General features: G+C 37.1%; 2 protein-coding genes across 13 annotated transcripts in view; one reads left to right on the forward strand and one right to left on the reverse strand.

Annotated features, from left to right (window-relative positions):
• The window catches only part of ELF2 (E74 like ETS transcription factor 2), a 124105-nt gene extending 120394 nt beyond the window's left edge, over positions 1–3711 (forward strand). For all 12 annotated transcript variants that reach the window (XM_058289777.2, XM_071214642.1, XM_071214632.1 and 9 more), the window contains 2 exons: positions 1259–1609; positions 1980–3711. In XM_058289777.2, the coding sequence (XP_058145760.1) occupies positions 1259–1609; positions 1980–2607 (979 nt within the window). In that variant the 3' untranslated portion in view covers positions 2608–3711. The remainder of the gene's footprint in view (positions 1–1258; positions 1610–1979) is intronic.
• Positions 3712–6120: 2409 nt separating this feature from the next.
• NOCT (nocturnin) overlaps positions 6121–27950 on the reverse strand; it is a 41681-nt gene continuing 19851 nt past the window's right edge. Inside the window, exons 2-3 of the mRNA XM_004471963.4 lie at positions 12288–12557; positions 6121–11047 (exon numbers count right to left, since the gene is read on the reverse strand). Of these exons, the coding sequence (XP_004472020.1) occupies positions 10212–11047; positions 12288–12557 (1106 nt within the window). The 3' untranslated portion in view covers positions 6121–10211. The remainder of the gene's footprint in view (positions 11048–12287; positions 12558–27950) is intronic.

Raw genomic sequence — 27950 nt, forward strand, 5'->3', positions numbered from 1 at the left:
CAAATTTATTATAATTGTTAACTTTTGGGGATGTTTTAGAAGAAAAGCTTCTTGGATTTGGAAGTAGATGGGAGGAGAGGAATTGTCTAGATGTCTAAAATTTCAACATTGAAAATCCATTTTTTAAGAAATTGTGCTTGGATTTAGGATTATTTCTTAAAAGAAAATTAAGTTGTAGGCCTTTAAAAAATTAAACCCTAAAGAAATATAGTTTCCAGTTTTTTAGTTTGCTTTTTAGTTCCTGTGAGTTAGTTAGAAATGGATTTTGAAATCCACAGAAGTCTTCCATTGTAATGTATATGGCTTCTTCTAATGAAGAATGTTTTTATATGAACACAGTTTATGTGACAGTATTCACATATCCCATAGATTTATCTCTACTAAGTCTGGCTTAGGTAAGTTTTCTGCATAACATCAGGTTGTTTTCATAACATATAAATCAGAATTGAATTTCTCTGTGTTAACAGTAAAATAGTCAGTACTCAGGTTACATTACATCCTTTAAGAAAGAGAATATACTTTTAGCTATTTCATAGATCTCATGGTTATAGGATCTAAAGTAACAGGTTCCTACTTCTTTTCTACTCCATATCCTTAGCCTATTGAGTAATCAAGGAAGTAAGAGCTCCTTTCTTATCTCTTATGGGATGTTTCTGTATCTACTCTATATTTTTTTTGTTGTTAATGTAGGTGGGATAGGAATCACCTAGATTCCAAAGCCCACAAGCAGAAATGACCTTCAGTTCTTTTTTCTATTCTTATAAAAATGGCAGAAAAGTTTTATATTGCATTTGAGAATTATAGTGATGTTATCTTAGGTATAATGGATAGCCATGGATATTGGATAGGGGGATTTATTATTATATAAGAGCTTTCCTATTATATAATTCATGGAAATTACTTTAGGCTGACTCAGTATGAATTTGTGTTCATTCTAAAAATAAGTTCAGTTTTCCTATTTAAGTAGTTTGGGGTAAACCTTCTCTACCCTTTCTTAGCCTTTCATCTTTCTAAGGTGTAGAGGAAAGAAATTTATGACTGAGCCAGAGGAGTTCAGGGGAGTTTAGGGATATTAAAGTTTTAAGTCCAGTTAAGAGCTCCCAGGACTCTTCCTTAACATTTTAAGGAATGGGATTAAGAGAATAGTTTTGGCTCTTATATTTATATAAGAATTAGTATAAAACTAGATGAAAAAAAAAAAGATACACTTATATGAAAGACAGCAATGTGGTGCATTTAGTACTTTTTCCCGTTGCAGATACTACTACCAAAGGGGAATTCTTGCAAAGGTTGAAGGACAGAGGCTTGTGTATCAGTTCAAGGATATGCCCAAAAACATAGTTGTCATAGATGATGACAAAAGTGAAACCTGTAATGAAGATTTAGCAGCATCTACTGATGAAAAATCATTAGAACGAGTGTCACTGTCTACCGAAAGTCTCCTGAAAGCAGCAACCTCTGTTCGTGGTGGAAAACACTCATCTCCTATAAACTGCTCCAGAGCAGAAAAGGGTGTTGCTAGAGTTGTGAATATCACTTCTCCTGGTCATGATGCTTCATGCAGGTCTCCTACAACCACTGCATCGGTGTCAGCAACAGCAGCTCCAAGGTATGTGAGGTGTAAATCATTACTTGTAAGGTATTTACTTTTTAGAAGGCCCCTTGGTAAAAATGAAGTGTCTCTTACTATCAGAATTCAAAGAACCCACTGTTGATAGAACTTTATTTTAGATGTAACTTTTGTTCTTTAAGTAGATGTTTCAACTAACCTGAATTGGTTGTTTTATTGGTTTTATAGATGTGTATATTTGTTTTTAATATATTCATTTCATATTTTATATTGTACACTGAGGGATTATCAGTACACCTGTAAATTTGGAAGCACAATTTTTGTACATTTGGATTTACATTCATCCTTTTGCTCAAGAGACCCATTTTCTAGTTTAGTATTAAATATAACCACCTTTTTAATCTTCTAGGACAGTTCGTGTGGCAATGCAAGTACCTGTTGTAATGACATCATTGGGTCAGAAAATTTCAACTGTGGCAGTTCAGTCAGTGAATGCAGGTGCACCATTAATAACCAGCACTAGTCCAACAACAGCAACCTCGCCAAAGGTAGTCATTCAGACAATCCCTACTGTAATGCCAGCCTCTACTGAAAATGGAGACAAAATCACCATGCAACCTGCCAAAATTATTACCATCCCAGCCACACAACTTGCACAGTGTCAACTGCAGACAAAGTCAAGCCTGACTGGATCAGGAAGCATTAACATTGTTGGAACCCCGCTGGCTGTGCGAGCACTCACCCCTGTTTCAATAGCCCATGGTACACCAGTAATGAGACTATCAATGCCTGCTCAGCAGGCATCTGGCCAGACTCCTCCCCGAGTTATCAGTGCTGTCATAAAAGGGCCAGAGGTTAAATCAGAAGCAGTGGCAAAAAAGCAGGAACATGACGTGAAAACTTTGCAACTGGTACAAGAAGAAAAACCAGCAGATGGAAATAAGACAGTGACCCATGTAGTGGTTGTCAGTGCGCCTTCGGCTATTGCTCTTCCTGTAACTATGAAAACAGAAGGACTAGTGACGTGTGAGAAATAAAACAGCAGCTCTACCATGGACTTTAGACTGTTAATGATTGGCTAAACAGTACTGACATAAGTATGTGCAAGGGAAGTCATCAAGATCAGTCAAAAGACGACTTTAAAACATTTTTAATGCATATAAGAAAACAATCAAACTTACTGGAAATAAATTACCTATCCCATGTTTCAGTGGGATTGAACTACATATTGAGATGCTGACAGAAAACTGCCTCTTACAAGTAGGAAACTGAACCCATCAATAAGAAAAAGGATTGAAAGGGACCAAGCAGCTCACTACAATATCAAGTTACACTAAGACTTGGAACACTAAAGTTCTGTAAGAGGTTATATAGTTTTCAGTGGGGAGGGGTTGGGATGGGTGATCTCATTGTTACATATAGCAATTTTTGATGCATTTTATATGCATACCAGCAATTATTACTGTGTCCGCACAGTACTCACTTAACTGGTGCTATGTGAAGACTCTGCTAATATAGGTATTTTAGAATGTGAATTGAAGAATGGATCCAAAAGCTTCAGAAAGAGGATAGCAAAAAGATCTAGTATGTTTTTTTTTAATATCATATAGCTTAAGCTGATTTAAAACAAAGGCCTTAGACTAATTTTCGGTTTTCTTTCTTGAAATAAGCTAATGGCTTGTTTGTGTAAAGCTTTTTTATTAAAAGAAAAATTTTAAAAATCTTGTACCTAGCACAGTATTGTTATAGAATTTACATGTAACATTTTATATGGTAGTTTAAGTCTGTCAGTTTCTTAATTGTGGACAAATTAACATTTGGCTCTGGCCTTTTGCTGTAACATGCCTGTGTCACTCACTTAGCCCTGGCATCTGTGCAGACATAACAATTTCAGTTCTACTGTCACTTGGAAGTTCAGGCTCAGCATGAATTTTTGTCAGGTAGCTCTAAAACCTGGAATTTTTTCTTTCTTTCTTTCTTTCTTTTTTTTTTTTAGTTGAAGTTTAAGAGGGAAAGTACCAGTGTTCAGATTTGAACTATAATAGTTTGTATATTCAACATTTGAAGTATATTCTATTTTGTTGTACTCTTGTTTCAAAGTGTATTCAAGTAGGTTTTCTGAAATATAGAAATGAAATTTATCTTGTGTTTTGGTCTCTGGTGGTATTTATAGCAATAATCAAAAGTTACTATGGAGACATTGTTTCAGTTAAGGAGTAATAGAAGTCTTGTTTCTCCTTCCCAACTACTGTGTAGAGAAATGCTACTTCTGTTTTGTTTTGTTGAATCAAATATCTGCATGTTGCCACTTCCTTTCCAATTAATATCATGAGCTCTGTAATTTTCTACTTACTATATTGAATTTAGTATTTCATTGATCACACTTAAAAGACTTTATATTTATAAAACACTTTCAAATCAGACCATATACTTCTCAGGTAGTAACCTTCTGAAGTTAGGAAGAACAAATAATATTCTGCTCCTTTTACAGATTAGTATACTGAAGTACCTGCGGGATTAAAGAATTTCCTAATTACACATAAGATTAGTTCTTGGCTCCACATCTTAATGGCCTTTCTACTACAAAGAGAAGCTATTTTTTCATGTAAAAAAGTAATGAGATAAAGTGATCCTTAATTTTTTTTTGCCTTTTATTGTGTTCATTTACCACTTCATACCATTTAGGTCAACTAGATTTTTATAACAGCTCCCCATAATAATCTTTTTATCTTTTTCATAAACATACACTTTTTAGTAAAAGCTCAAAGAAAAAAAATCACTCAATTCTTATCCCATTTGTGAGTTAACATCAAGTTCTACCTCCTTATAAAATATTTCCTAAATATTTTAGCTTTCAAAATCTGTTTTTACTGTACACCTTGGAACATAATTATACTATTTTTTGAACCACTGTTTCATTTGTTTAGTCATGACTTTGGTAATACTCTTTAAGGACAAAAATTAGATCTTTTACAAATGCTGAGCTTGGACATTCAGTGATCTTGGTAACCTACCTGCCAAGAAGCTCACTCGTGTGATAGGGAAGACTGCTTACAGACATTGACATTTTTAAGTGAATAATTCCTTTCTCCTGTTACTCTTAATCTAAGATAAGCCAGCCCTACTTAGTTTACTTTTACCACTTTAACTGGAAATTTCTCTTTAAAATTAAGTATACTTAAAATCTAAATTTGGAAACATTTTGTTTACATTATATCCTAACCAGAGTGTTTCTGTTGACTGAAATTATGCAATGGTATGGTTTTTAATCACAGCTCCCCCCCCCAATCATAAATATAATCATATTATACTTTCTGTGTCTAGTATATTGAAGAAAAACCATATAACCATGGGTTGACACCACTACATTTTCCTCTAGCCTCCCAGGCTGGAAAGATCAGTCTGTCTGTGTATTCCTTAGGTCATTTTTTAGCAATCATCCCAGTCTTCACTTTCCTAAGGGCCCTATTCCCTCTGAGCAAATGACCAGTGTACTTCTTTACAGAGAATATAGAGGTCACGAGAAAACTCTCCTCTGGTTTTCCTTTACACCCCTCTTCTAGTTTATTACTTTGTGCCTGACGGACTCATTCTTGGTCCACTTTGCTTTCCTTCGGCTTTCCCATTACACGTTTGTACTTAAACCAAGGTTCTGTCTATGGGGATATTTTCTTCATAGGCTTGTAAGGATTAAATGAGTTAATATGTTAGGGAGTTAAGGCTAATACAACCATAGTAATAAATTCATATTAATTTAACTTAATATGTTTAGTTTCAGTAGCGGGATGGTGATGAGGCCAGCATGCAGGATCTGGTACATTACTAATGACCTGCCTCTGACACTTTGTGTACTTCACTCAGGAGTGTATATTTCTGACCACTGAATACAAATAAGATGTTTAATTATCAATAATCAGGTAAACGTCTTTCCAAAGACAATTTTTCCCTTGGGTGTGTTTACCAGTATTCCATGATCCTTTTACTTTAAATCTCTTGGCCTACTCTTTGAAGACACTATAAGGCATATTATTTTCAGGAGGTAAGAGTAACCCTACTTTAAATTCTATAGCTATCAAAGCAACTCTTCCCTTCGTTACAGCTTTTAAGCACCTGCAGTACTGCAAGTCTACTGTGGTTGTGATTCATCTGTATTTCAGCTCCTTTCTTATAATCACTGCTTTTCATAATTAAAACCTATTAATGTTGTTTAAGAACTCATTGCATAATTATTCCAGTCCTAATGGTAGAATGAGAAGATACTGTTTACTGCATCAGGGTAACCTGATTTGACATGCATCCTACTTGCTTTTGAATACCTATAACTTCTTTCTGAACACTATAACTCAGTAGTAATGCTTCCTTTGGGTATAGGACTTAAGAGCAATATACCACAACTTTCAAAGTGAGGACTTACAAGTAAAACATAAAATTGTTTGATATAAAATATTCTATAACAAAAACAAAACTTATAAATGGGCTGCAAACTGATAGCAGAGTTGTCTTCTCCCAACATACAATTTCCTCCCATCCCATGGTAATGTTCGAGCAAGTTTTGTCTTTATTTCAGAAGATTTTCTTTAATGAAGTGATACAGTCACTATCATAAAAGGAGAAATATTAACTTATTTGATAAATCTACAAATTATAAGTTTTACTATATTCATTTTTAATACAGTGCTTTCCAAACTTTGCTGCCTGGCAATACCATATTTAGTGCAAAATGAGATGTTCATACTATTAAGTTCATATTAGTTTTCTTGAGTGCTTCATAAAACTGGATATAGAAGCAGTTTTAAAACTTTCAAAAATATTTTTGAGCAGTGGCAGGAGTACTTAAATTATTTTGAAATTCAAATAGAAGTTTTAAAGCTTTAAAAAACCTTAGAGACTATCTGGTTTATTCCCTTTATTATAAATGAAGATTTGGAAGATTTGGAACATCTGACTCCTCAGTCTCCGTTCAGCTAGTTACTGGCAGACCTAGAAAGAGAACTCATCCTGTCACTCCCAGTTTAAGGTTTTAGTCTCAACCCCTACTCTTTCCCATCCAAAATAGCAAACAAAAAGCAAAGGGAAGGGACGGAGTAGTTTCTGAATAAATCTATCCTATTGTGCAAAGGTCCTTACTTTCCCTCAAACTAAATTTTAAACTGTTAAAGAATTTTGGTGAGTATTCTGTCTTCAGGTTTACCGATCCCCGGAAACCAGAATCTAACGTCCAACATATTTTCTATGTCCAGTGTTATATCATCTCTTGCTTGATGTTTCTCAATTTTATACATACAGGACTCTGTGGTCATATTTCTATGTTCTTGTATACAAGTTATCTAAATCTAGAAGCCTGAATCTCTTTAATGTGACATGATAATTTAATTAATACTCTGCTTTATTCCCAAAAGAACTTCAGATAGTTTACATATCATAAATGTAAAGAAAACAAAAAAATTAGGCAAAAAGAATAAAATTAATACACAGGAAACATACTGTAAAGTTTTACACAAGTAAAACTCAACAATAAGATTTGACTTTGAATGTCTTGATACCAAAGTCTTTTCACTTAGAGCCTGTGCCCTTTTACATATGTTGCTTTTTCCCCTTCCCCTTATTTTGTAAGCCCATGTTCTTACAGACCTTTGCCATTCTGGTACCCATACACTCTAGACAAAAAGCCTACCTCTGCCATATTTTTATACATGTTACTAACATGGGAGTTCATTAGAGCTCCTTATGCAAGCACATTCATTTTCTGGGTGCCTTTCTTTTTTAAACATTGAAATCAAGTATTATGAGCATGTGTTTTACTTTCTCTCTTTAGAATTAAAAAAAATCTTTCCTCAAGTCTCAGGCACATTATCTAATTATATATTACATTCTCATGATTTTAAGTACAGAATACTGGCATCAGTTTCTTCCTTTCATTTGAAGCAATACTAGAGTAGCTATTCTCCTTATTGCTTCTTTTAAAAGCTACCATCAAAGTGCACAAAAATATCAGATGTTCTACTTTTGGCAAAATTAGACTTTATAAGTCACATTTGACTTGTGTTTGACTTAACCATTTGTAAATCATTTAACAAATTTCTTCCTCCCCTACCATTTGTACTTATTTAAAGCCAAGGAAACATGGTGTAGGGGAGAAGCAATCACTTGGGAGTCAAACAGACCGGGGCTTGAATTCTAGCTTTGTTGCTATTAGTTGCCACGTTGATCAAGTTATTTGACCTTTTGAGCTCTTATCTATATTAAAGTAAGAATAGTTATAAGATCTGATGTAAAGCTGCTGGAGTAAGACATGTAACTGTTTTCTTTATGCATACACCATAATATTCTGCTTAAATTAAGTGGTCATTCCTACCAACATGTAGAATGGAATCCATTAAAATGTGGCATAAAGAATAAATCCATGGCCACTCTCTCCCCATCTTCAAATCTATACAATTTTCCTTCTCTTTTAAGACTATTATTATAACAACCAATATATTATAGGATATAAAGGGAAAATCTGAACCAAAAGGTACACAAGGGATGGAATAAGAGAGACTCATGCATGGAAGATACTTAAAAATCTAGACTCTATACCTAGTTCCAAGCAGAACAGATTTGTTAAATTTACCTGCATCCCTTCTCTGACAGTCCATAAGACAACATGGTCTATAAATATAAAGACTGAAAGTAAAAATAAAATATGAAGTGAAACCCAGTAAGACTTTTACATTACTGAAAATTTCTTACTCGTTACCTAGAATGTTCACCTAATTACATTTAAAACAAAGATAAATACAAAAGCATTGTCATTTAAACTCGGTATTTGGTAGTTCTAACTACCATAACTGATGGAAAACTCCACTGAGGATTTTCTCCCAACTCTAGTTTATAGTTGCCTTTCACTCACACGTTGGTATCTCCAAAAGCCTTTTAATTTGTTCAGTGGCATTCACACCCATAACTAACCCCACCCAAAACCCATACCCCATTTATTCACATATTGGTGGACAATTGAAATTCAAATATTATTTTGGCTTTTATTCTCATCCAGATTTGTTTACTTAAGCTCATGATTTCTCTTCAGATTGGTGCACTCTGAGGTAGGCAAATATTTAGTGCCTGCACTAATAAATATTTTAACCAGTATTTTGTTTCCCAACAACATGACTTTCATCAGTCATGCTAAAATTTTAACCAATACTGCAATTAATACAGACCTTCTTGTTGCTTGCCATTCCTTCCATGTAGTCCCAAGATTTTGTGTATATAATGTACTGAAAACCTCATTTGTTTTCAAAAATGGTTCTAATGCAGAGTATTTGGGGGAGTTCATTTTGGGGAAGGACTTTGGTGCTAAGAGGTATCACATAAGTATAGCATAGATGCCTTCAATGGGCAGCTATAGATCCCCCTTTGTCCACTTAAAAAATGAAGGTTTTTTAAATAAATGGAGAATGTGAGCCATCCCCTTAATGGGTCAAATCTACCCCAGATTTTTTGGACTAAAAAGACAAGATATTAAAAGCACTAGCTTTAAAAGGCCATTTATTAATATTAAATATTTACAACTCATGGATTAAAATATTTATCAATCTATTACCAGTAGGTTACTTCGTTGGGATTTTTGGGAAAGGGGCTTTATCTGTTACCTTTACCGCCTATATTTCTGATGGAAGAGAATTCCAGGTTTCTTTACTGACTTTTTACATTCTTCTTTGTACTTTGAACCACATGGTCATCTGACTGTCTCAGGAAGTTTAATGATAGTCCCAATAAGAGTCCTTTTAGTAAAAGACTTTCTTAGCCATGGCCACATAACAGCTCCTAAATAACCTGTTGTGAAAAGCAGATTCCAGTGCAAATAATGAAACTCAGTGACCTAAGATGTATACCAATAGCATTCCAATGGAGAAGTATAAATGCATAATAGTGAATAAATAATGAAGAATGACTGACTATGGAATCTCTTTAAGAAAGACAATGAGGAACATGAAGCTACAGCAAAGACTACTTATGAAGACTGCATCAAAGAGTCCTGATACTTCCACTACATAAACAAACAGAACACCTCTAGGTGTTGTATACTTTGTTAGACCCCAAATAAACATTAAAATTTTAATAATGTTTCTATAAATTACCTTCCCTATAACTTGTTATGAACATTATAAAATGTTCATAATGTTGTAATTTACTTAATTTTACATGAAGATATAAAAAATAAATACTACCATGCATATCTTTCATTGACAAAGAAACCACAAATAAATAGCTTAAAATGCTGTCCAGAGAAATTGCTCCTGCACCCCCACTGTTACTTATGGAGGACTCAAGCAAGTCTGAGTTTTGATAGCATCCTCAAACTGAAAAAAGCTTCAAAACAAGCTTAGTTTAATGCTTTTAAATCATCAAAATGTAATACTAAGGTAAAAAAAATAATACAAGCCAAAACTGGAGTGCAAACACTTTTTTTTTCTGTAGGTTTTAATTTAAAAAATCAGACTTATAAACTAATAGGATCCCTTCCCAAGGCATGCTGGAAACATGGAAAGTGAAGTGAGAGAAACAGGGACTCCTTCCTCAAGCAGCTGCTTATCCTGTTTCAGTTTCCTCAAATATCCCTGGTTAAGACTCATTATTAAAAAGACACAGACAAGTTTTATAGAAGTTCATCAGATTTCTCATTAAAGCTGAAGTCACACACTAGGGACAGGTGGTCTGAAGGATAATTGAAGGATGGTAGTCGGTTGGGTCCAATCTGTTCTTCAGTGAGCAAATCAAGAGCTGACCTCACACTTAGAGCATGTTTAGAATACCAGATATAATCCAGGGTGTGCCGGCACTCCCCTGAGGTCCGGATCTTCCAGGTAGTATATGGAGGTTCCGACTGCCCGTCAGCACTCAGCAGCTTGTATGCGCTATTCAGGTTGAGGCTGGAGGAAGCAAAGTGCTTGTAGACCTCCTCTGTTGGCTCTGCATTGAAGTCCCCACAAACAATAAGGGGAATCTTGGCTCCATGGGTGATGCTCTGCAGGTTCTGGAGAAGGTCACAGCCTTGAGCTGATCGGAATCGCTCCCAGCCAGTGCGTGCTTTTAAGTGGGTGACAGCAATACAGAACTGTCGATCTGACTCTTTGCACTCTAAGGTCTGTGCAATGGCCACTTGATTGGTTTTCAACGTCATGGCCGTCAGCCTAATATTGGCACTGTTGACTAGCTTGAATCTGTTCTGGAGAAAAAACAAGGCACAGCCATCTGGCCCATTGTTGTGCTCTACATCTAGACAAGGTGACCAGGGCTTGGGGAAAAAAGTGCCTTGATAGCCCAGTCTACTGAGGAGTGGTTGGAAGGTGTCAAAATAGTGGTCCACCTCTTGGAGGCACAATATATCGGGCTGATAGGCTAGGATTTCTTCTAGGATGAGACATTTCCTTTCTTCCCACTTGAGTGCTTCAACAGGGCATTGGACAAAGTTGTCTTTGCCTTCTCCAAGAGCTGAAATAAAGAAGCCAGTCAGCTATCAGCTACTACAGAACGACGACTTCAAAGGACCTGAGAGTCTCCTTAGGTTAAATGCTACTCAACACCCACAGGATACTTCTCTGCTTCAAATGCTTTGGGTAGTTGTTCTCTGTCTCAACTACATTAACCCACTTGAAATAAATAACATCTTACCATCTGGATAAGGCATCCAACAGATATTCTTTTGTATTAAAACTATATTTAACTATATTTCAGGACATAAGATGTTTAGTTTTATAATTAATTGTTCTTTGCAGTCCCAGTGGTCTCAACTATGCCAAATATATATTATTCATTCTAAAATATCAACATTGGCTATAATAAAGTCATTCAAATATACAGAGAACTGATATTAAACAGTCACCATTCAGAAAGAATGGAGCCCATTTGAAATGGGTAGCATTTTGTACTTACGGCTGAACACCTGCAAAAAAAAATTAAAAATTGGAAAGTTAGGGAATATTCCCTTCTTTTCCAGTAAGGGGCGGGTGGAGGGAAGCCATTAAAATTTCAGTTGTTACATGAAAGACAATCCTACACAAAGTTGACTGTCATCCTTTTTAGTTCAGACCCAGGAAAGAAGTCCTTTTAACCATAATAAGTAGTCTCTTAATGAACACAGAACTGAAGCAACCTCCCTGGTTATTTTAGAAGGGAAGGCAGAATAAGTTTTCATATATTCTTCTACCTGGTAGAACACTGGCCTTAAGCTATATTGATGTGTATGGAATAGAATCTGGCTATAAGAATATCCAACACTCGCCACCACCCAGCTTCCATTCCCTGAAGGAAGTTTTAAATGTTATTTTATGCATTCAGTAGACTCTACTTCAGAAAAGTAGTATCTCTTCTGCAAGAATGCTATCTTAGTGCTCTACACTGAAGGCTGGAGGCAACAGCAAATTTGAGGCTGTTCAGTTTAACTGCCTAATAAAAGAGTTATTTAAATTTCGATTGCTGGGGAGAAGACTTTTAAGACTTTCACTGTTACTTGGATAGTCCACAAACATGGAAGGAAAGGACTAAGTCTTCAGTTGAGATGACTCCTTTTCCTAATCTCCCCTCTTGGGAGCTCCTTATGCTACCCATCCTTCTTACCTTTATCTGCCACAACTCTTCCCTCCATATGAAACATCAGTGCATTGGGCATGTGCAAAGGCAGAACTGAAGTCACAGCAAACGAGCTGCTTAGGCACAAAAGCATCAGGCATACCTTGGGCGAGGATGTTCCACTGCATGACCCTAATAGGTGGGTGGCTACTGGAGCAGTCTGTTCTCAGATCCACAAAGTCCCTCTGGAACCGCGGCGGTCGAGTGTGCAGGACAGCCCTGCATTCCTCAAGAAGCTCTTTAGGATCAATGGGCTCCAGACGTTCTGGGTCAGGTGACACCAAATACTCTGGGTGCTGAGAGGCAGCGCTGCTGTTCAGTGTCTTGGCGAGAGCACTATAGAGTCTGCTCGTACCGTTTCCCATGGAACACGCTACAGGAAAGGAAAGAACAATTACACACTTAGCTCCTTTTCCTGCCCTTTCTACCATTCTCACTCAGCTCACATGTAAGATAAAGCATTCACTGCCCACAGAGGCCAGAAGCTCAATTTAGGGCAATGTTGCTATGTTCATGTGTGAAGCCATTTCTACTGAGGTGGATTTAAGGAGTTTTCAGGTTCTAGCTTTCTACTAGGACAATATTGTTTAAAAAAATATTGTTAAAACTGGTCTCTGATGAACTAAAATAACATTCATTTAAGGGAAAAATGCCTCTTCTAACCTTTATATAATTTATAGCCCCCTCTGTTATTAAAGGTAATGGCTGGGTTAAATCCATATCCCATTTCTCTTAGATGTTAACTATATATAAATCAGGGCTCTGGTTTTCTGTAGAACTCTAAACCTTACTGAGCAAGGTAGTCTATAATCTAAAATCAATTGCTGATGGATGTGTCACGATGAAGGGAGTGAGTGTTGCTGGGGGGGGGGGGGAATAGTGGGGTGGGGGTGGTGGGGTTGAATGGGACTTCATATAATTTTTTTTAATGTAATATTTTTACAAAATCAATAAAAAATAAAAATAAAAATAAAATGTTCCAGACATTTCAAAAAATAAATAAAATCAATTGCTGGATTTTAAAAGGGGGTGGGGGTAGAAAGGACAGGGGTGACAATGACACAATTGATTTTATTCAGCTAGTTTCCATCCAGGACACCATCTTCTCATGAGTTGCCTACATTTCCTGAGATCCTGGAAAGAAAATGAAGTCAGGACAGGTTCAGGGGACATCAGTTACATTGTCTTAACGAGTATTTTCTACTGCTTTGCTTTTTATTCTAATAGATTATTATTCATTAAGGAAAAGAGAGCACAATCTTTAACTAATTAGCATGAGGGACGTTGTACCTGTCAGTTCACTTGTAAGCAGCTGACTGCTTTTTTAGGGGACAGCTGTCCTTTTTCTTCCTTACAATATAAATTTGGACAAGTTTTACTTGGAGCAACCCTCAACTCTGGCAAGATTCTGTGCATGATGAATCCTGGTACCAAGCAATCTGGATTTCTCCACCACGTCCACATCCTAGCCTTCCCTTGAAAGACACGTTTTCTTTATAAAATATGTTATTTGGCAGGCTGACTCACTGCATCTGAAATTAGCAGTCAAATTCACTCTAACAGGTCAAAAAGCAAATTCAAACATTCACCACTAAATGAACAATATGCATACAAACATGCTGTCTACTGTTCCTATTCCAAGTTTTTTTTCCTTCCATAAGAAAACTAGACTAAGGCAAAAAATACATACTGGCCTGGTCTTCTCAGTATATACTCAAGTGTACGTACACCTTCAAGCAAGCAGGCTCACATACAGTCGTACACACTGGTTTTCAACTATTTTGATTTCAATATATTGAAATCAATTTAACTGATCTATCTGCCTGCCAATCTGACTACATCGGTCCAAAAGAAAAAAATTTTATTCTTCACTGGAAGTACAATTTTGAAAATTTTTTCTCTTGTAAAAAAAATAAAAAAATAAAAGCTATTAAACATCTGATGATTCTCAAGAGGTGGTGATCTCAAGAGTGTGGTGATAAGATCAGTGGCATCGGCATCACCTGAATTCTGATTCCCAGGCTATACACTGAGATGTTACAGCCTGTGAGTAAAGTCAGAGGTCCGACAAGATATTTTAAATTTAAAGTAAATATTGATATTCCTTTTGATCATATCTTTGCCAAACTGGATTTTGGGGTGGCTACTGTGATAAAAAAAGAAAGCACTATGTGAAAATGACTGTGAAAAAGGATGTTAGTGGTTTGAGAAGTTACATGAAATAAAACTATTGTGAACCTTTCTTTAACATTTTAGGAAAAAATAATTTCACATAAGAAAATTAGGAACAGGTTAATATCCCACAAAGCAAACCAAAACCATACTTTATTTCAAAATGAGCTGAAAGTCAGTAAGAAAATGATATGAGACATGAATGATTAGCAAAAATAAGAAATAGCAGACTTAGAAGTGAGGTGACAGAAAAAGAATTAGGAATAAAAACACACTGCACACCTGAAAATATCAATCCAGAGTGACTAACACCAACTGGAATGTAAAGAAAAAAAATTTGGAGGGCATTTAGGCAAAAACAATAAGTGACTTTTAAGGAAAATAAAATTAGATTATCAGACTTCAACTGCAATGTTTTACATCAGAAGAAAATGAAGTCATATGTTTAAAATGCACAAGTAAAGAAAATGAGAGCCACAGATTCAGATTCTATACCAGCTAAGGTGACTTTTAAAAGAAAAGGAACAAACTGATCAACATGTAAGAACTCATGGAATACTGACTCATGACCCCTTCCTGAGGCATCTACTAAAGTAGGGGTTGGCAAACCGCAGTCAAAAAGCTTTTTGAGCTAAGCATGGTTTGTACATTTTTAAAGTGTTGTTAAAACACACCAAAAATATACAATGTGACCATTTCTGGCATACAAAGTGTAAAATATTTACTATCCATTTCTTTTTAGAAAAATGTTGCCACTGACAGAACTAGAGAACAAGCTTCAGACTAAAGAGACATCAACATAAGAACTGGTGGTGAGGTATTACACATATAGCTACTTAGAAAATCAAATCTAAATTAGGCTAAAAGGGACAGTATAATATGTAATTGCTAGATGATCCAACAACCAACATGAAGATTCAGTGCAACCAAAGGGAGGAGGAATGCTCAGAATATGGATAGCACATTCAATTTGAAAGTTTTGAACTCTTTTCAGTGATCATAATTGCTAGTACTAGTATTGCATTGTTAACGAGACTGTGTGTGTGTGTGATGAAACAAATGACAAGATATTCTATTCCTGTTTGTTTTTTTTTTTAAAGATTTATTTATGCAAGAGGAAATGGATGAGCTGAGAATTGAACTCCTTGGCACAAAGAAACCAGAAATCGGTGGTTATGAAAATTATGAATCTATAAAGACTGTGTGCTCTGAGAATGAGGTCAGAAGTGGCTCTATCAAGGACCTCCCTGAGCTTTTGGGAAGTGAGACCCCAGAGGACAGGGCTCCACAGGAGGGTTTAACTGAACAATCTTTTGCTAAAGAGAGTGTGGCTGAACATGGATCTGCATCAGCCATTTCAATGGAAGTCAGGAGTGGAAATGAGGTATCCAGAAAGGATTTGTGAAAAGTCCTGCCGACTGATGGTTTGGACCCCCTTTAATTACACTGCATGTAAAGCCAAGGTCTTTATGAAATTTGTATGAACAGAAGCAATGCCTGAAAAGGGCAGAGAAGGGGCGAACTGCAGGAAGAATGACTTCAAAGGCAGAACCAAGGTTTAGACCCAAGAGATCTTGGGTTTGGCCCACCTACCTGTTTGAAGAGGGTAGGTCCACTCCTGAGCTTGGAGAAGGTGAGCCCTGTACCCCGGTGTTCGTGGAGAGTCTGGCCACCATTCTCAAGCTCGGAGAGAGTGGGGTCTACATTCCCACGTTTGGGGAGAGCATGGCTGTTGCACGGCATTTGGAAAGGGAGGGGCTGCAGGTTCATCAGGCCCAGAGGACAAAACATGATCCACAGATGACTCTTAGACCCTGAGATACAATGGAGTTTGACCTCCTGGATTTTAGACTTGTTTGGGACCACAGCCCCTATTTTCCTTCCAATTTCTCCCCCTGGAATGAGAATGTTTATCTTATACCTGTCCCACTATTGTATATTTGAAGCAGAAAACTTGTTTTTTAGGTTTAACAGGATCGTTGGACAAAGGTAATTTGCCCCAGGACAGACTATGCCCATAACTGATTTTGATGAAACTTTGTTCATCAAAACAGATGATGGACTGATACAAACCTGATATGGCAGATTATTTAATATCAAAGTGACCAGGAGAGGGTGCTCCTGCACCCACCTAGGACATGCCTCTCCAATAATAAGGTACCTGGTAAGTTGATAAATGGTCAGCCCACAGCACAGTGAGCACAAAATCAGGAAAAAGAGAGACAGATATTTCTTCATGAGGATATTTTCATTAGCCCACTCTCCTAGATCATTTACTGAGGGTCTCCTGTATGCCAGACTCTGTCCCCCTTGTGCGTTATGCCAATCACCTTCTGCAGTTCACTCTCTCTCTCAGGCAGTGGGACCATCACTCGCAAACTCTTTTTTTTTTAAAAAAGATTTATTTATTTATTTCTCTCCCCTTCCCCCCCGCCCCAGTTGTCTGTTCTCTGTGTCTATTTGCTGCGTGTTCTTTCTTTGTCCGCTTCTGTTGTTTTCAGCGGCACTGGGAATCTGTGTTTCTTTTTGTTGCGTCATCTTGTTGTGTCAGCTCTCCGTGTGTGCGGCGCCATTCCTGGGCAGGCTGCACTTCCTTTTGCGCTGGGCAGGGCTCTCCTTATGGGGCGCACTCCTTGCGCATGGGGCTCCCCTACGTGGGGGACCCCCCTGTGTGGCAGGGCACTCTTTGTGAGCATCAACACTGTGCGTGGGCCAGCTCCACACGGGTCACGGAGGCCCGGGGTTTGAACTGGCGGACCTCCCATGTGGTAGATGGACGCCCTAACCACAGGGCCAAGTCTGCTTCACTGGGAGCTCTTAATTACCACATTCCTTAGGTTGCAAGCATAGCCATGGAAACAGCACATCTCTCCTTGTGAGACCACTGTGCCTCAGTTTCCAACAAGCTTGACTGACAAAAGGAGATAAGATGCAAATAAATGAAATACAAAATGAAAATGGGGACATTGCTACTGACGCCACAGAAAAATACAGATATCATAAGAGAATACTATGAACTGTATACCAAAAAACTAGACATGTACACGAAATTAAAAACATTCCTAGGAATGCACAAACCTACGCTGACCCTAGGAGAAAGAGAAGACTTCAACAAACCAATCACAAGTAAAGTGATTGAAACAATAATCAAACCACCACCCAGCAAAAAAAGACCAGGACCAGATGATTTCACAGGTGAGCTCTACCAAGTATTCAAAGAAGATTTAATACCAATCTACCCAAACTCTTCCAAAAAAAATTTGAACAAGTATGAATGCTACCAAACTCATTCTATGAAACCAATATCATCTTAATAGCAAAACTATATAAACATACCATGGAAAAAGAAAACTACAGACCCATTTCACTAATGAATACAGATGAAAAAATGTTCAATGAAGTACTTACTAATTGAATCTAACAACATATTAAAAGAATTGTTCATCATGATCTAGTGGGTTTTTTTTAATCCCAGGCATGCAAGGATGGTTCAACACAAGAAAATCAACCAGCTTAATATATCACATTAATAAATCAAAGAAGAAAAATCACATGACCTTATCAATTGACACAGAAAAGGCATTTGACAAAATACAGCATCCCTTCTTGATAAAAATACTTTAAATGGTAGGAATTGAAGGAAACTTTCTCAACATGAGAAAGGCCATATATGAAAAAAACAAAAGCAAACACTATACTAAATGGGAAAGCTTTCACACTGAGATCAGAAACAAGACAAGGATGCCCACTGTCACCACTGTTGTTCAATATAGTAAAGAGGTTCTAGCTATAGCAATCAGGGAAGTAAAAGAAAAAAGGCATCCAAATTGGAAAGGAAGGGGTAAAACTTCCACTATTTGTGAATGATATGACCCTATATCTAGAAAGTCCTGAAAATCTACGACAAAGCTACTAGAGCTAAAAACTACTTCGGTAGAGTGTCAGGATACAAGATCAATATACAAAAATTGGTGGTGCTTCTATGCAATCATAATGTGCAATCTGGGCAAGAAGTCAGGAAAAAAATTCCATTTACAATAGCAACTAAAAGAATCACATATTTAGGAATAAACTTAACCAAGGATGTAAAGCATTTGTATTCAGAAAACTACAATGCATTGCTAAAAGACATCAAAAAAGACCGAAATAATTGGGAGAACATTCCATGCTCGTAGACTGGAAGACTAAACAGCATTAATATGTCAAGTCTACCCAAATTGATATATAGATTCAATGTAATCCCAGTAAATATTCCACCAGCAGTTTTTAAACAAATGGAAAACACAATTATCAAATTTATTTGGAAGGGTAGGGGGCCCCGAATAGCCAGAAACATCTTGGAAAGGAAAGGCAAAGTTGGAGGCCTCTCACTTCTGGGCTTTAAATCCTATTACCTAGCTGCAGCGATAAAAAATAGCATGGTATTGGCATAGGGATAGATAAATAGACCAATAGATCCAATTGATAGATCAAAAACAGACCCTCACATCTATGGTCAGGTGATTTTTGACAAGCCTGTCAAACCTATCCAGCTGGGGCAGAAGGGCCTATTCAGCAAGTGGTGCTGAGAGAACTGGAAATCTGTAGCTAAGGGAGGGAGGTCTCAGGATGGATCAAAGACCTAAATATAAAAGCAGGAACCATAAGACTCCTGGAGGAAAATGTAGGAGAGCATCTTCAGGACTTGGTAGTGAGTGGTGCATTCTGGAACATTACACTAAAAGCATGAGCAATGAAAGAAAACATGGACAAATGGGACTTCTTCCAACTTAAACACTTTCGTGATTCAAAGCACTTCATCAAGAAGGTGAGAGGGCAGCCCACTCAATGGGAGATAGTATTTGGGAGCCACATGACTAATAAGGGTTTGATTTCCATTCTATATACAGAGATCATACAGCTCAACGATAGAAGAGTAAGTGATCCAATTAAAGAATGGGCAAAAGATTTAAATAGACATTTCTCCAAAGAGGAAATACAAATGGCCAAAAAGCACATGAAAAAATGTTCCATATCACTAGCTATTAGGGAAATGCAGACCAAAACGATAATGAAATATTGCACACTGCATGGAATGGCCATTATTAAAGAAACAGAAAACAGTAAGTGCTGGAGAGGATGTGGAGAAACAGGAACACTCCTTCACTGCTGGAGGGATTGTAAAGTGGTATAGCCTTTGTGGAAGACAGTTTGGTGGTTCTTCAGGAAGCTAAATACAGAATTGCCATATGACTCAGCAATTCCTCTACTAGGAATGTATCCAGAACTAAAAACTGTGACATGAACAGACATCTGCACACTGATGGTCACAGCAGCATTGTTCACAATCGCCAAAAGATGGAAACAACACAAGTGTCCATCTTGGGTTGTTGTGGTATATAATTATTTTAATATGCTGTTGCAAACAGAATCCAATAGCATATTAAAGAATTATACACCACAACCAAGTGGGATTTATTCCTGATATGCAAGGTTGGCTCAACAGAATATATACACCACATTAACAAATTTCTTTTAAAGATTTATTTATTTCACCCCCCACACACACACTGTCTGCTCTCTGTGTCCATTCGGATTGTTGTCAGCAGCACTGCGGATCTATGTCTCTTTTTGTTGTATCACCTTGCTGCATCAGCTCTCCGTGCGTGCGGCACCACTCCTGAGCAGGCTGAGCTTTTTTTGCACGAGGCGGCTCTCCTTACAGGGTGCAGTCCTTGCGCACGGGGCTCCCCTATGTGGGGGACACCCCTGTGTGGCACGGCACTCCCTGTGCACATCAGCACTGCATGTGGACCAGCTCACCACATGGGTCAGGAGGCCCTGGGTTTGAACCCTGGACCTCCCATGTGGTAGGCGGACACTCTTATCAGTTGAGCCAAATCCACTTCCCACCACATTAACAAATTGAAGGGAAAAAACCCATAACATTTCGATTAATGCAGAAAAGGTATTCAACAAAATCCAGCATACTTTCTTGATAAAAAGCACTTCAATAGATATAAATTAGAAGGAAAATTCCTCAATATCATAACAAGCATATATGAAAAATCCACAGCTAACATCATATATAGTGGGGAAAGGCTGAACACTTTTCCTCTAAGATCAGAAACAAGACAAGGATGCCCACTGTCGCAATGTTATTCAACATTGTACTAAAATTTCTATTTAAAGCAATTAGACAATCAGTCAATCAATCAATGGCATCCAAATAGGAAAAAAGGAAGTAAAACTCTCACTATTCATAGACGACATGATCCTATATTTTGAAAATACTGAAACATCCATAACAAAGCTACTCGAGCTAATACATGAGTTCAGCAAAGTGGCAGGTTACAGGATCAACATGCAAAAATCAGCAATGTTTCTGTATACTAGTACTGAACTATCTGAGGAAATCAGGAAAAAATTCCATTTGTAAGAGCAAGAAAAAGACTCATTTTAAATATCTAGGAATCAGTTTAATCAAGAAGTACAGGACCTATGTTCAGAAAATGACAAAATACTCCTAAAAGAAATCAAAGAAGACCTAAAGAAATGTAAAGGTATTGTGTGTTCATGGATTGGAAAACTAAATATCGTGAAATGTCAATCTTACCCAAACTGATGTATAGATTTAAGTGAAATACCAATAAAAATTCCAACAACTTACTTTACAGAAACAGAAAAGGCAATTACTGAATTTATTGGGAGGCAGAATGCACCCAAATAGCCAAAAACATCCTAAAAAAGAAGAGCAAGGTCAATGCCTGACCTTGAAACATATTACAAAGGTTAAGTGGTCAAAACAGTATGTTATGAAGACAATTGTGGGAAGATGGTGACAAACTAATGCTCTCACAAAAACAATGGAGAAAGAGCCAAAAGCTGTCAGAGGGACCTGCAGTGGGGGTCAGTAGACCAGAACAGTGCTACACAACTCCCAGGACAGTGAAGGACAGAGACAAAAAGTCAAAACGACAAACATGAGTTACCAAGCCCTTGTGGCCGCCTGTAAGGGCTCCCGTCCTCCACCCCCAAGCTATTAAGCTAGGGTAAAATACCTGGCTCACTGCAGCTGACTGAGAGGGGAGCAGACATGTTACTGCCTATCAGATGTTTCAAGGAAAAAGGGAGAAGAGTTCAGGATGCTTTTCTTCAGCGAATTTGGCCAGCAGAGCCCTCTCTGAATCTCCAATCTGGAGATTCAAGATAGTAAAGCTGAGACTGAAACAAGTCAATGGAAAAGTGTGTCGACCAGCGCCATCTGTTGGCCTATCTGGAAATTACATGGACAAAAACTGTTGATGCTCTCTGTGCATCACCCCTGGGAGAAAATGTGTACTCCATTAGTGAGTCTTTGAAAATGTAAGCTGGCAATTTTAAAGATTGAGAATAAGTTGATTCAATATCAAAGAAAAGCTGTGAAATAAAAAGAAAACAATAGGCAAAAGAGAGGAACTAGCCATTAGAGTAAATTCACCAATATATTCAGATGCCTAGACAGCAGCAAAAAATTACAAGCCATACTAGGAAACAGGAATAGATGGCCCAGCCAAAAGAACAAACCAAATATCATAAAGAGATATAGGATTTAATCACTGATAATCACAAAATTCTCCTAAACCACTTCAAATAATTTAAAGAAAATATGACTAAAGAAATAAAAGGAAATTAAGAATACACTGGAAGAGCATAAACAACAATTTGAAAGCCTGCAAAGAAAAGTAACAGACCTGAGGGGAATGAAAGACATGATGGATGAGATTAAAAATACATTAGAGGGGGAACCAGCGTAGCTCAGTGGTTGAGTACCGGCTTTCCTAATATGAGGTCCCAGGTTCAATCCTCAGCCCCAGCACCTCAAAAAAATAAAATAAAATACAATTAAAAAAATACATTAGAGGGACATAGAAGCAGATATGAATTGCTTGAAGACAGAATTAGTGATTTCAATGACAGAGTATTTGAACTGGAAAAGACAGGAGAACAGAAGGGAATGGAAAAAATGGACCAGAGTCTCAGGGAATTGAATGACAATGTGAAATGCACAATCATTCACATTATTGGTGTCCCAGAAGGAGAAGAGCATGGCAAAGGGGCAGAAAGAATATTTGAGGAAATAATGATGGAAAACTTCCCAACCCGTATGAAGGACATAGATATCAATATCCCAGAAGGACAACGCACCCCCCAAACAGAATAAATTCAAATTGATCTACCCCAAGACACCTTCTATTCAGAATGAAAAGTATCAGAGATAAAGAGAGGATTCTGAAAGCAGCAAGAGAAAAGCAAAGTATCACATACAAGGGATTCTCAGTAAGATTAAGTGCTTACCTTTCATCAGAAACTGGAAGTGAGAAGGTAGTGCTACGACGTAGTTAAGATACTTAAAGAGAAAAACTGCCAGCCAAGAATTCTGTATCAGGCAAAACAGTCCTTTAAAAATGAGGGTGAGTTCAAAGCCTTTACAGACAAACAAAAACTGATAGAATATGTTACTAAAAGACGAGATCTGCACGAGATACTAAAGGGGGTGCTGCAGTCTGAAAGGAAAAAACAAGGGCAAGAGATTTGGAGAACAGTTTAGAAATGAAGATTATTAGGAAGGGTAAACTAAAGGATAAGAAGACAAGACAATAGAACAATGTGACAACAAAGAACAGAGGACAAAATGGATGAAGTAAGGAATGCCTTTACAGTAATAACACTGAATGTTAATGGAATGAATTCCTTAATCAAAAGACATAGACTGATAGAATGGATACAAAAATACGAGCTGTCTATATATTTTCTACAAGAGACCCACCTCAGAAGTAAGGACACAACCATGTTAAAAATGAAAGCTTGGAAAAGGTACTCCATGCAAACAGTAACCAAAAAAAGAGCTGGAGTAGGCCAAATAAATGTAAAATAACAACATTATAGTATATGAAAAATAATTATTCAGTGCAACTTGTTTTTGTGCAGATTATTTCTGTGATTAGTATTCTGTAATTTTTTTCATACGAAATAAACACATGCTTTTAATCGAGGAGGGCTAGAGAAGAGATTTTTGGATACTTCATTTTTCTTAAAATCTTTTTTATTCATATTCTTTAATTAAAATAATCTATCTGGATTAATAATAATTTAGCATGGGAAGAGGACATGGATCAGCTGATAGAATGTCCATCTACCATATGGAGAGCCCAGGATTCGATCCCAGGGCCTCCCGACCCATGTGGTAAGCTGGCCCATATGCAGTATGCTGCGTGCAAGGAGTGCCAGGCCACACAGGTGTGTCCCCACATAGGGGTGCCTCACGCGCAAGGATAGTTCCCTGCAAGGAGAGCCACCCCGTGTGAAAAAAGAGTAGCCCACCCAGGAGTGGCGCAGCACACAAGGAGAGCTGATGCAGCAAGATGACGCAACAAAAAAGAAACTCAGTTTCCTGGTGCAGCCAGATACTGCAAGTGGACTCAGAAGAACAGAGTGAATGGACACAGAGAGTAGACAATTGGGGTGGGGAGATAAAATAAGTCTTTAAAAAAATAAAAATAATGATTTAGCATGACTACTATTGAACAGGACTTTGAGTGTTTCTGCCTCATAAAATTACAAGTTGGCAAATTGTTATCCGTTGTAATTCACTCCAATAAGATATGAAGAATTCCTAAATGTGAATTTGATAATCTAGAAAGAATTACGACCTAAATGAAAATTAAATAACTAAACCAATAATTTATTCCATTCCTAGAGAATATTATGTCCAATAGTTAGAGCTGTAATATAAAAATTAGATGTTATAATTAATTCCTATTATATTTGAATTATTATTTACATTTATAAATGTTTATTGTTATGCTATCTATTTTTATAATTGACTATGTTAAATCTAACCTGGCCTTGCACTCTCATTTAAAATTTGTAATTTTTTTCAATCTATTTTTCTATTTATTTTACAATTTTACAATAAAGGACTTTTTAACAGCTAAAAAAAGCCATTGTTTATATAATTCGCTCCTTTTTTTTTTTCATGATTATACACCTTGGATAGCTCATATGTATGTGAATATATCTCAATAAAACTGTTTAATAACAAGTAAATAATTGTGCTAGAATAGCCAGAAATAGCAGCTATGTACAGCAGGGGAAACAAAGTGACTAAGAAGTGAGAAATTTTCTTGTTTATTTGTGTATTATTGTTATTGAAATAATGAAAATGCTTTAATAATGATTAAAGTGATAAACGCACAACTATGTGATTATATCAAATACCACTGGTTAAACACTTTGGATAAACTGTATGTTTTACTATATGTATCAATAAAATTGATTAAAAAAACAAAACAAACCAGAATGGTATTCACATAAAGATAGACACATTGTGTTCAATGGAATGAATTGAGAGTCCAGAAACAGACCCTCAACTCTACTGTCAACAGGTTTTTGACAAACTTATCGAGTCCATGTCAATGGGACAAAAACAGTCTCTTCAATGAATGGTGTTGGTAGAACTAGATATTTACAACCAAAAATGAAAGAGGACCCCTATCTCACTCCCTGTACAAGAATCAATTCAAAATGGATCAAACACCTAAATATAAGCTCCTGGAACACAAAACTCCTAGAAGAAAATGTAGGGAAATATCTCCAAGATCTTGCATGAGGTGGTTTCTTGATCCTTACACCCAAAGCATAAGCAACAAAAAAATAGATAAACAGGACATCCTCAAAATTAAACAATTTTGCACCTTGAAGGACTTCATTGAAATGGTGAAAAGGTAGTTGAAATGATGGGAGAAAATACTAGGAAATCACATATCCAATAAGAGTTTAATATCCATGATATACAAAGGGATGCTACAACTCAACATTAAAAAGACTACCCAATTAAAAAATGGGCAGGAGAGCAGATGTGGCTCAAGTGGTTAGGTGCCTGCTTCCCACAAGGAAGGTCCCCAGGTTTGGTTCCTAGAGCCTCCTGGAGACAAAAAAAAAAAAACAAAAAAAAAAACACAAGCAAACAAATGAAGAGGACAAGTCAGGGGAGCTGATGTGGCTCTGTGGTTGAACACTGGCTTCCTGTATACAAGATCCTGGGTTCCAGCCCTGGTCCCAGTACCTCCAAAAAAAATTTAATTAGGGAAGCGTACTTGGCCCAATGGATAAGTCTTCCGCCTACCACATGGGAGGTCTGCAGTTCAAACCCTGGGCCTCCTTGACCCGTGTGGAGCTGGCCCATGTGCAGTGCTGATGTGTGCAAGGAGTGCCCTGCCATGCAGGGGTGTCCCTGCCCCACGCGCAAGGAGTGCGCCCCTTAAGAAGAGCTGCCCAGTGCAAAATGAAAGTGCAGCCTGCCCAAGAACGGCACTGCACACACTGAGAGCTGACACAACAAGATGAAGCAACAAAAAGAAACACAGATTCCTGGTGCCGCTGATAAGGATAGAAGCAGTCACAGAAGAACATACAGCAAATGGACACAGAGAGCAGATCGCTGGGGGGGGGGAAGGGGAGAGAAAAAAAAATTAATTAAATAAATAAATAATAATGCCTGTTTAAAAAGAAAAATTGGTATAAGTCTTGAATAGACATTTGTCCAAAAAAGAAATACAAGTGACAAAAAAACAAACAAAAAAACACACGACCAAGAAGAACTGTGAGCAGTGACACAGACATCTGCACACTGAAGTTCACAGTGGCATTATTCACAGTCACCAAAAGACGTAAATAACCCAGGTGGCCATTATTTGATGAATGGCTAAACAAATTGTGGTGTACACATATGATGGAATATTATGCAGCTGTAAGAAGCAACGAAGTCATGAAGAATATGACAACATGGACAAACCTGGAGGAGACTATGTTGAGTGAAGCAAGCCAGACACAAAGGACAAATACTGTATAACTGAGCTATTATGAACTATACATATTTTATAAACTCATGGAGTTAATAACTAGAAAACAGGTCATCAGAAAATAGAATAATGTTAGAGAATGGAAAGTTGAAGATTATCTGTACAGAAATGGTAAAAAGGTTGTTCATAAATCTTTGGAAATGAACAGAAATGCTGAAAGCACATCATAGTGTTTTTAACTAGCAGTGCTATTATATGGGTGTGACAGTGGTTGAAAGGGAAAGTCTAAGGTCATGTATAGTATAAGAAGGAAAGCTAAAAAATAACATGGGACTGTATAGCATAATGAAACCTCATGTGAAATATAAGTATGGGTAATACTGCATATAGACTGTTTATCTTTAAAACTGAACAAATGAACATTAATGTTACAAGATGTTAATATTAGACAAAATACAACCAAAGCAAAATATGGAAAGTAGGGTATAGTAATATATTAATAATCTTCCATTAAGGGTAAAAAGAAAAGGAAATATACTAAATGAAAGAAACTAGACAAAAGGTATTACATATTGTTTGACTCCATCTATACAAAACACAAATACAAATAAATTAGAGAGATGGTGTATTAGTCAGTCAAAGGGATGCAAATGCAAAGTACCAGAAATCAGTTGGGTTTTATAAAGGGTACTTATGCAGATTAGAAGCCTACAGTTACCAGTCCATAAAGTGTAAGTTACTTCCCTCTCCAAAGTCTGTTGCCACCTGTTGGAGCAAGATGGCAGCTGACATCTGCAAGGGTTCAGCCTCCCTCTTCCTCTTAAGGCTCCGTGGTTTCAGCTTTTTCCAATATCAGCTATAGGCTGGGATAAGTCTCTTCTCTCTCCTGGGGCTTATTCCTCTCTGGGCTCAGCTGCTCTGTTCTCCTCAAGGTCAGCTATAGACTATCAGGCACTCTCTCTTCCTGGGGCCTCTGCTGTGTCTATGGAACCGAGTCTATTCCTCTGTGTTCTTCTATGTTTACTTCCTGCCATTCCAGCATCCAAAACTCCAAATAACTCATCTGCCTTGTTGTTTTCTCTGCTTTCTCTGTGAGTCCCTGCCCTGTTGATGGGCCAATCCTACTGATGTGGCCCAATCAAAGCCCTAATCATAATTTAACCAAGTAAAAGGGAAACCTCTGAAGATAATATAATCTAATATGTCCAGAGGAACAGAACAGTTCACAAACATAATCCAATATCTATTTTTGGAATTCATAACAAACTGCAACAGACAGAAACAGAGCAGTTCTGTATGGCAGGGGAAACTTAGGAGATATTGAGGTGATTATTAATAGGTAGAGTTTTTTTGGTTTGCTTTTAATCTATTATTATTAATAAAATGCTCTAATAATGATTGAAGTGGTGAATGCACAAATATGTGATTATATACTTTGGCGGTATACTTTGGATGGACTATATACTTTTTAATATGTATCAATAAAATTGATTTTTAAAAGATAATTTCCCAATAAATAAAAAAATCCCACAAAAAACAATTATAAATCCAGACAAAAATGTCAAAAACAACCATTTCAGTGCTCTGGATATTGACCAAAGGGATGAAACAAACTGAGAAGCTTTTATTTATAAAAGTCATTAAATTTTAGGTAAGAAAAGTGCGAGTCTGTGACATTCTGGTCCACAGCTGCTCCCATTCCATCATTCTTTTGCCCTCAGCCCAAACAGGGCAGTACAGGAATTGAATTATTATTTTAAAATCTATCTGCA

Source organism: Dasypus novemcinctus, chromosome 1, assembly GCF_030445035.2.
Source record: "Dasypus novemcinctus isolate mDasNov1 chromosome 1, mDasNov1.1.hap2, whole genome shotgun sequence".
Classification (NCBI taxonomy): Eukaryota; Metazoa; Chordata; class Mammalia; order Cingulata; family Dasypodidae; genus Dasypus; species Dasypus novemcinctus.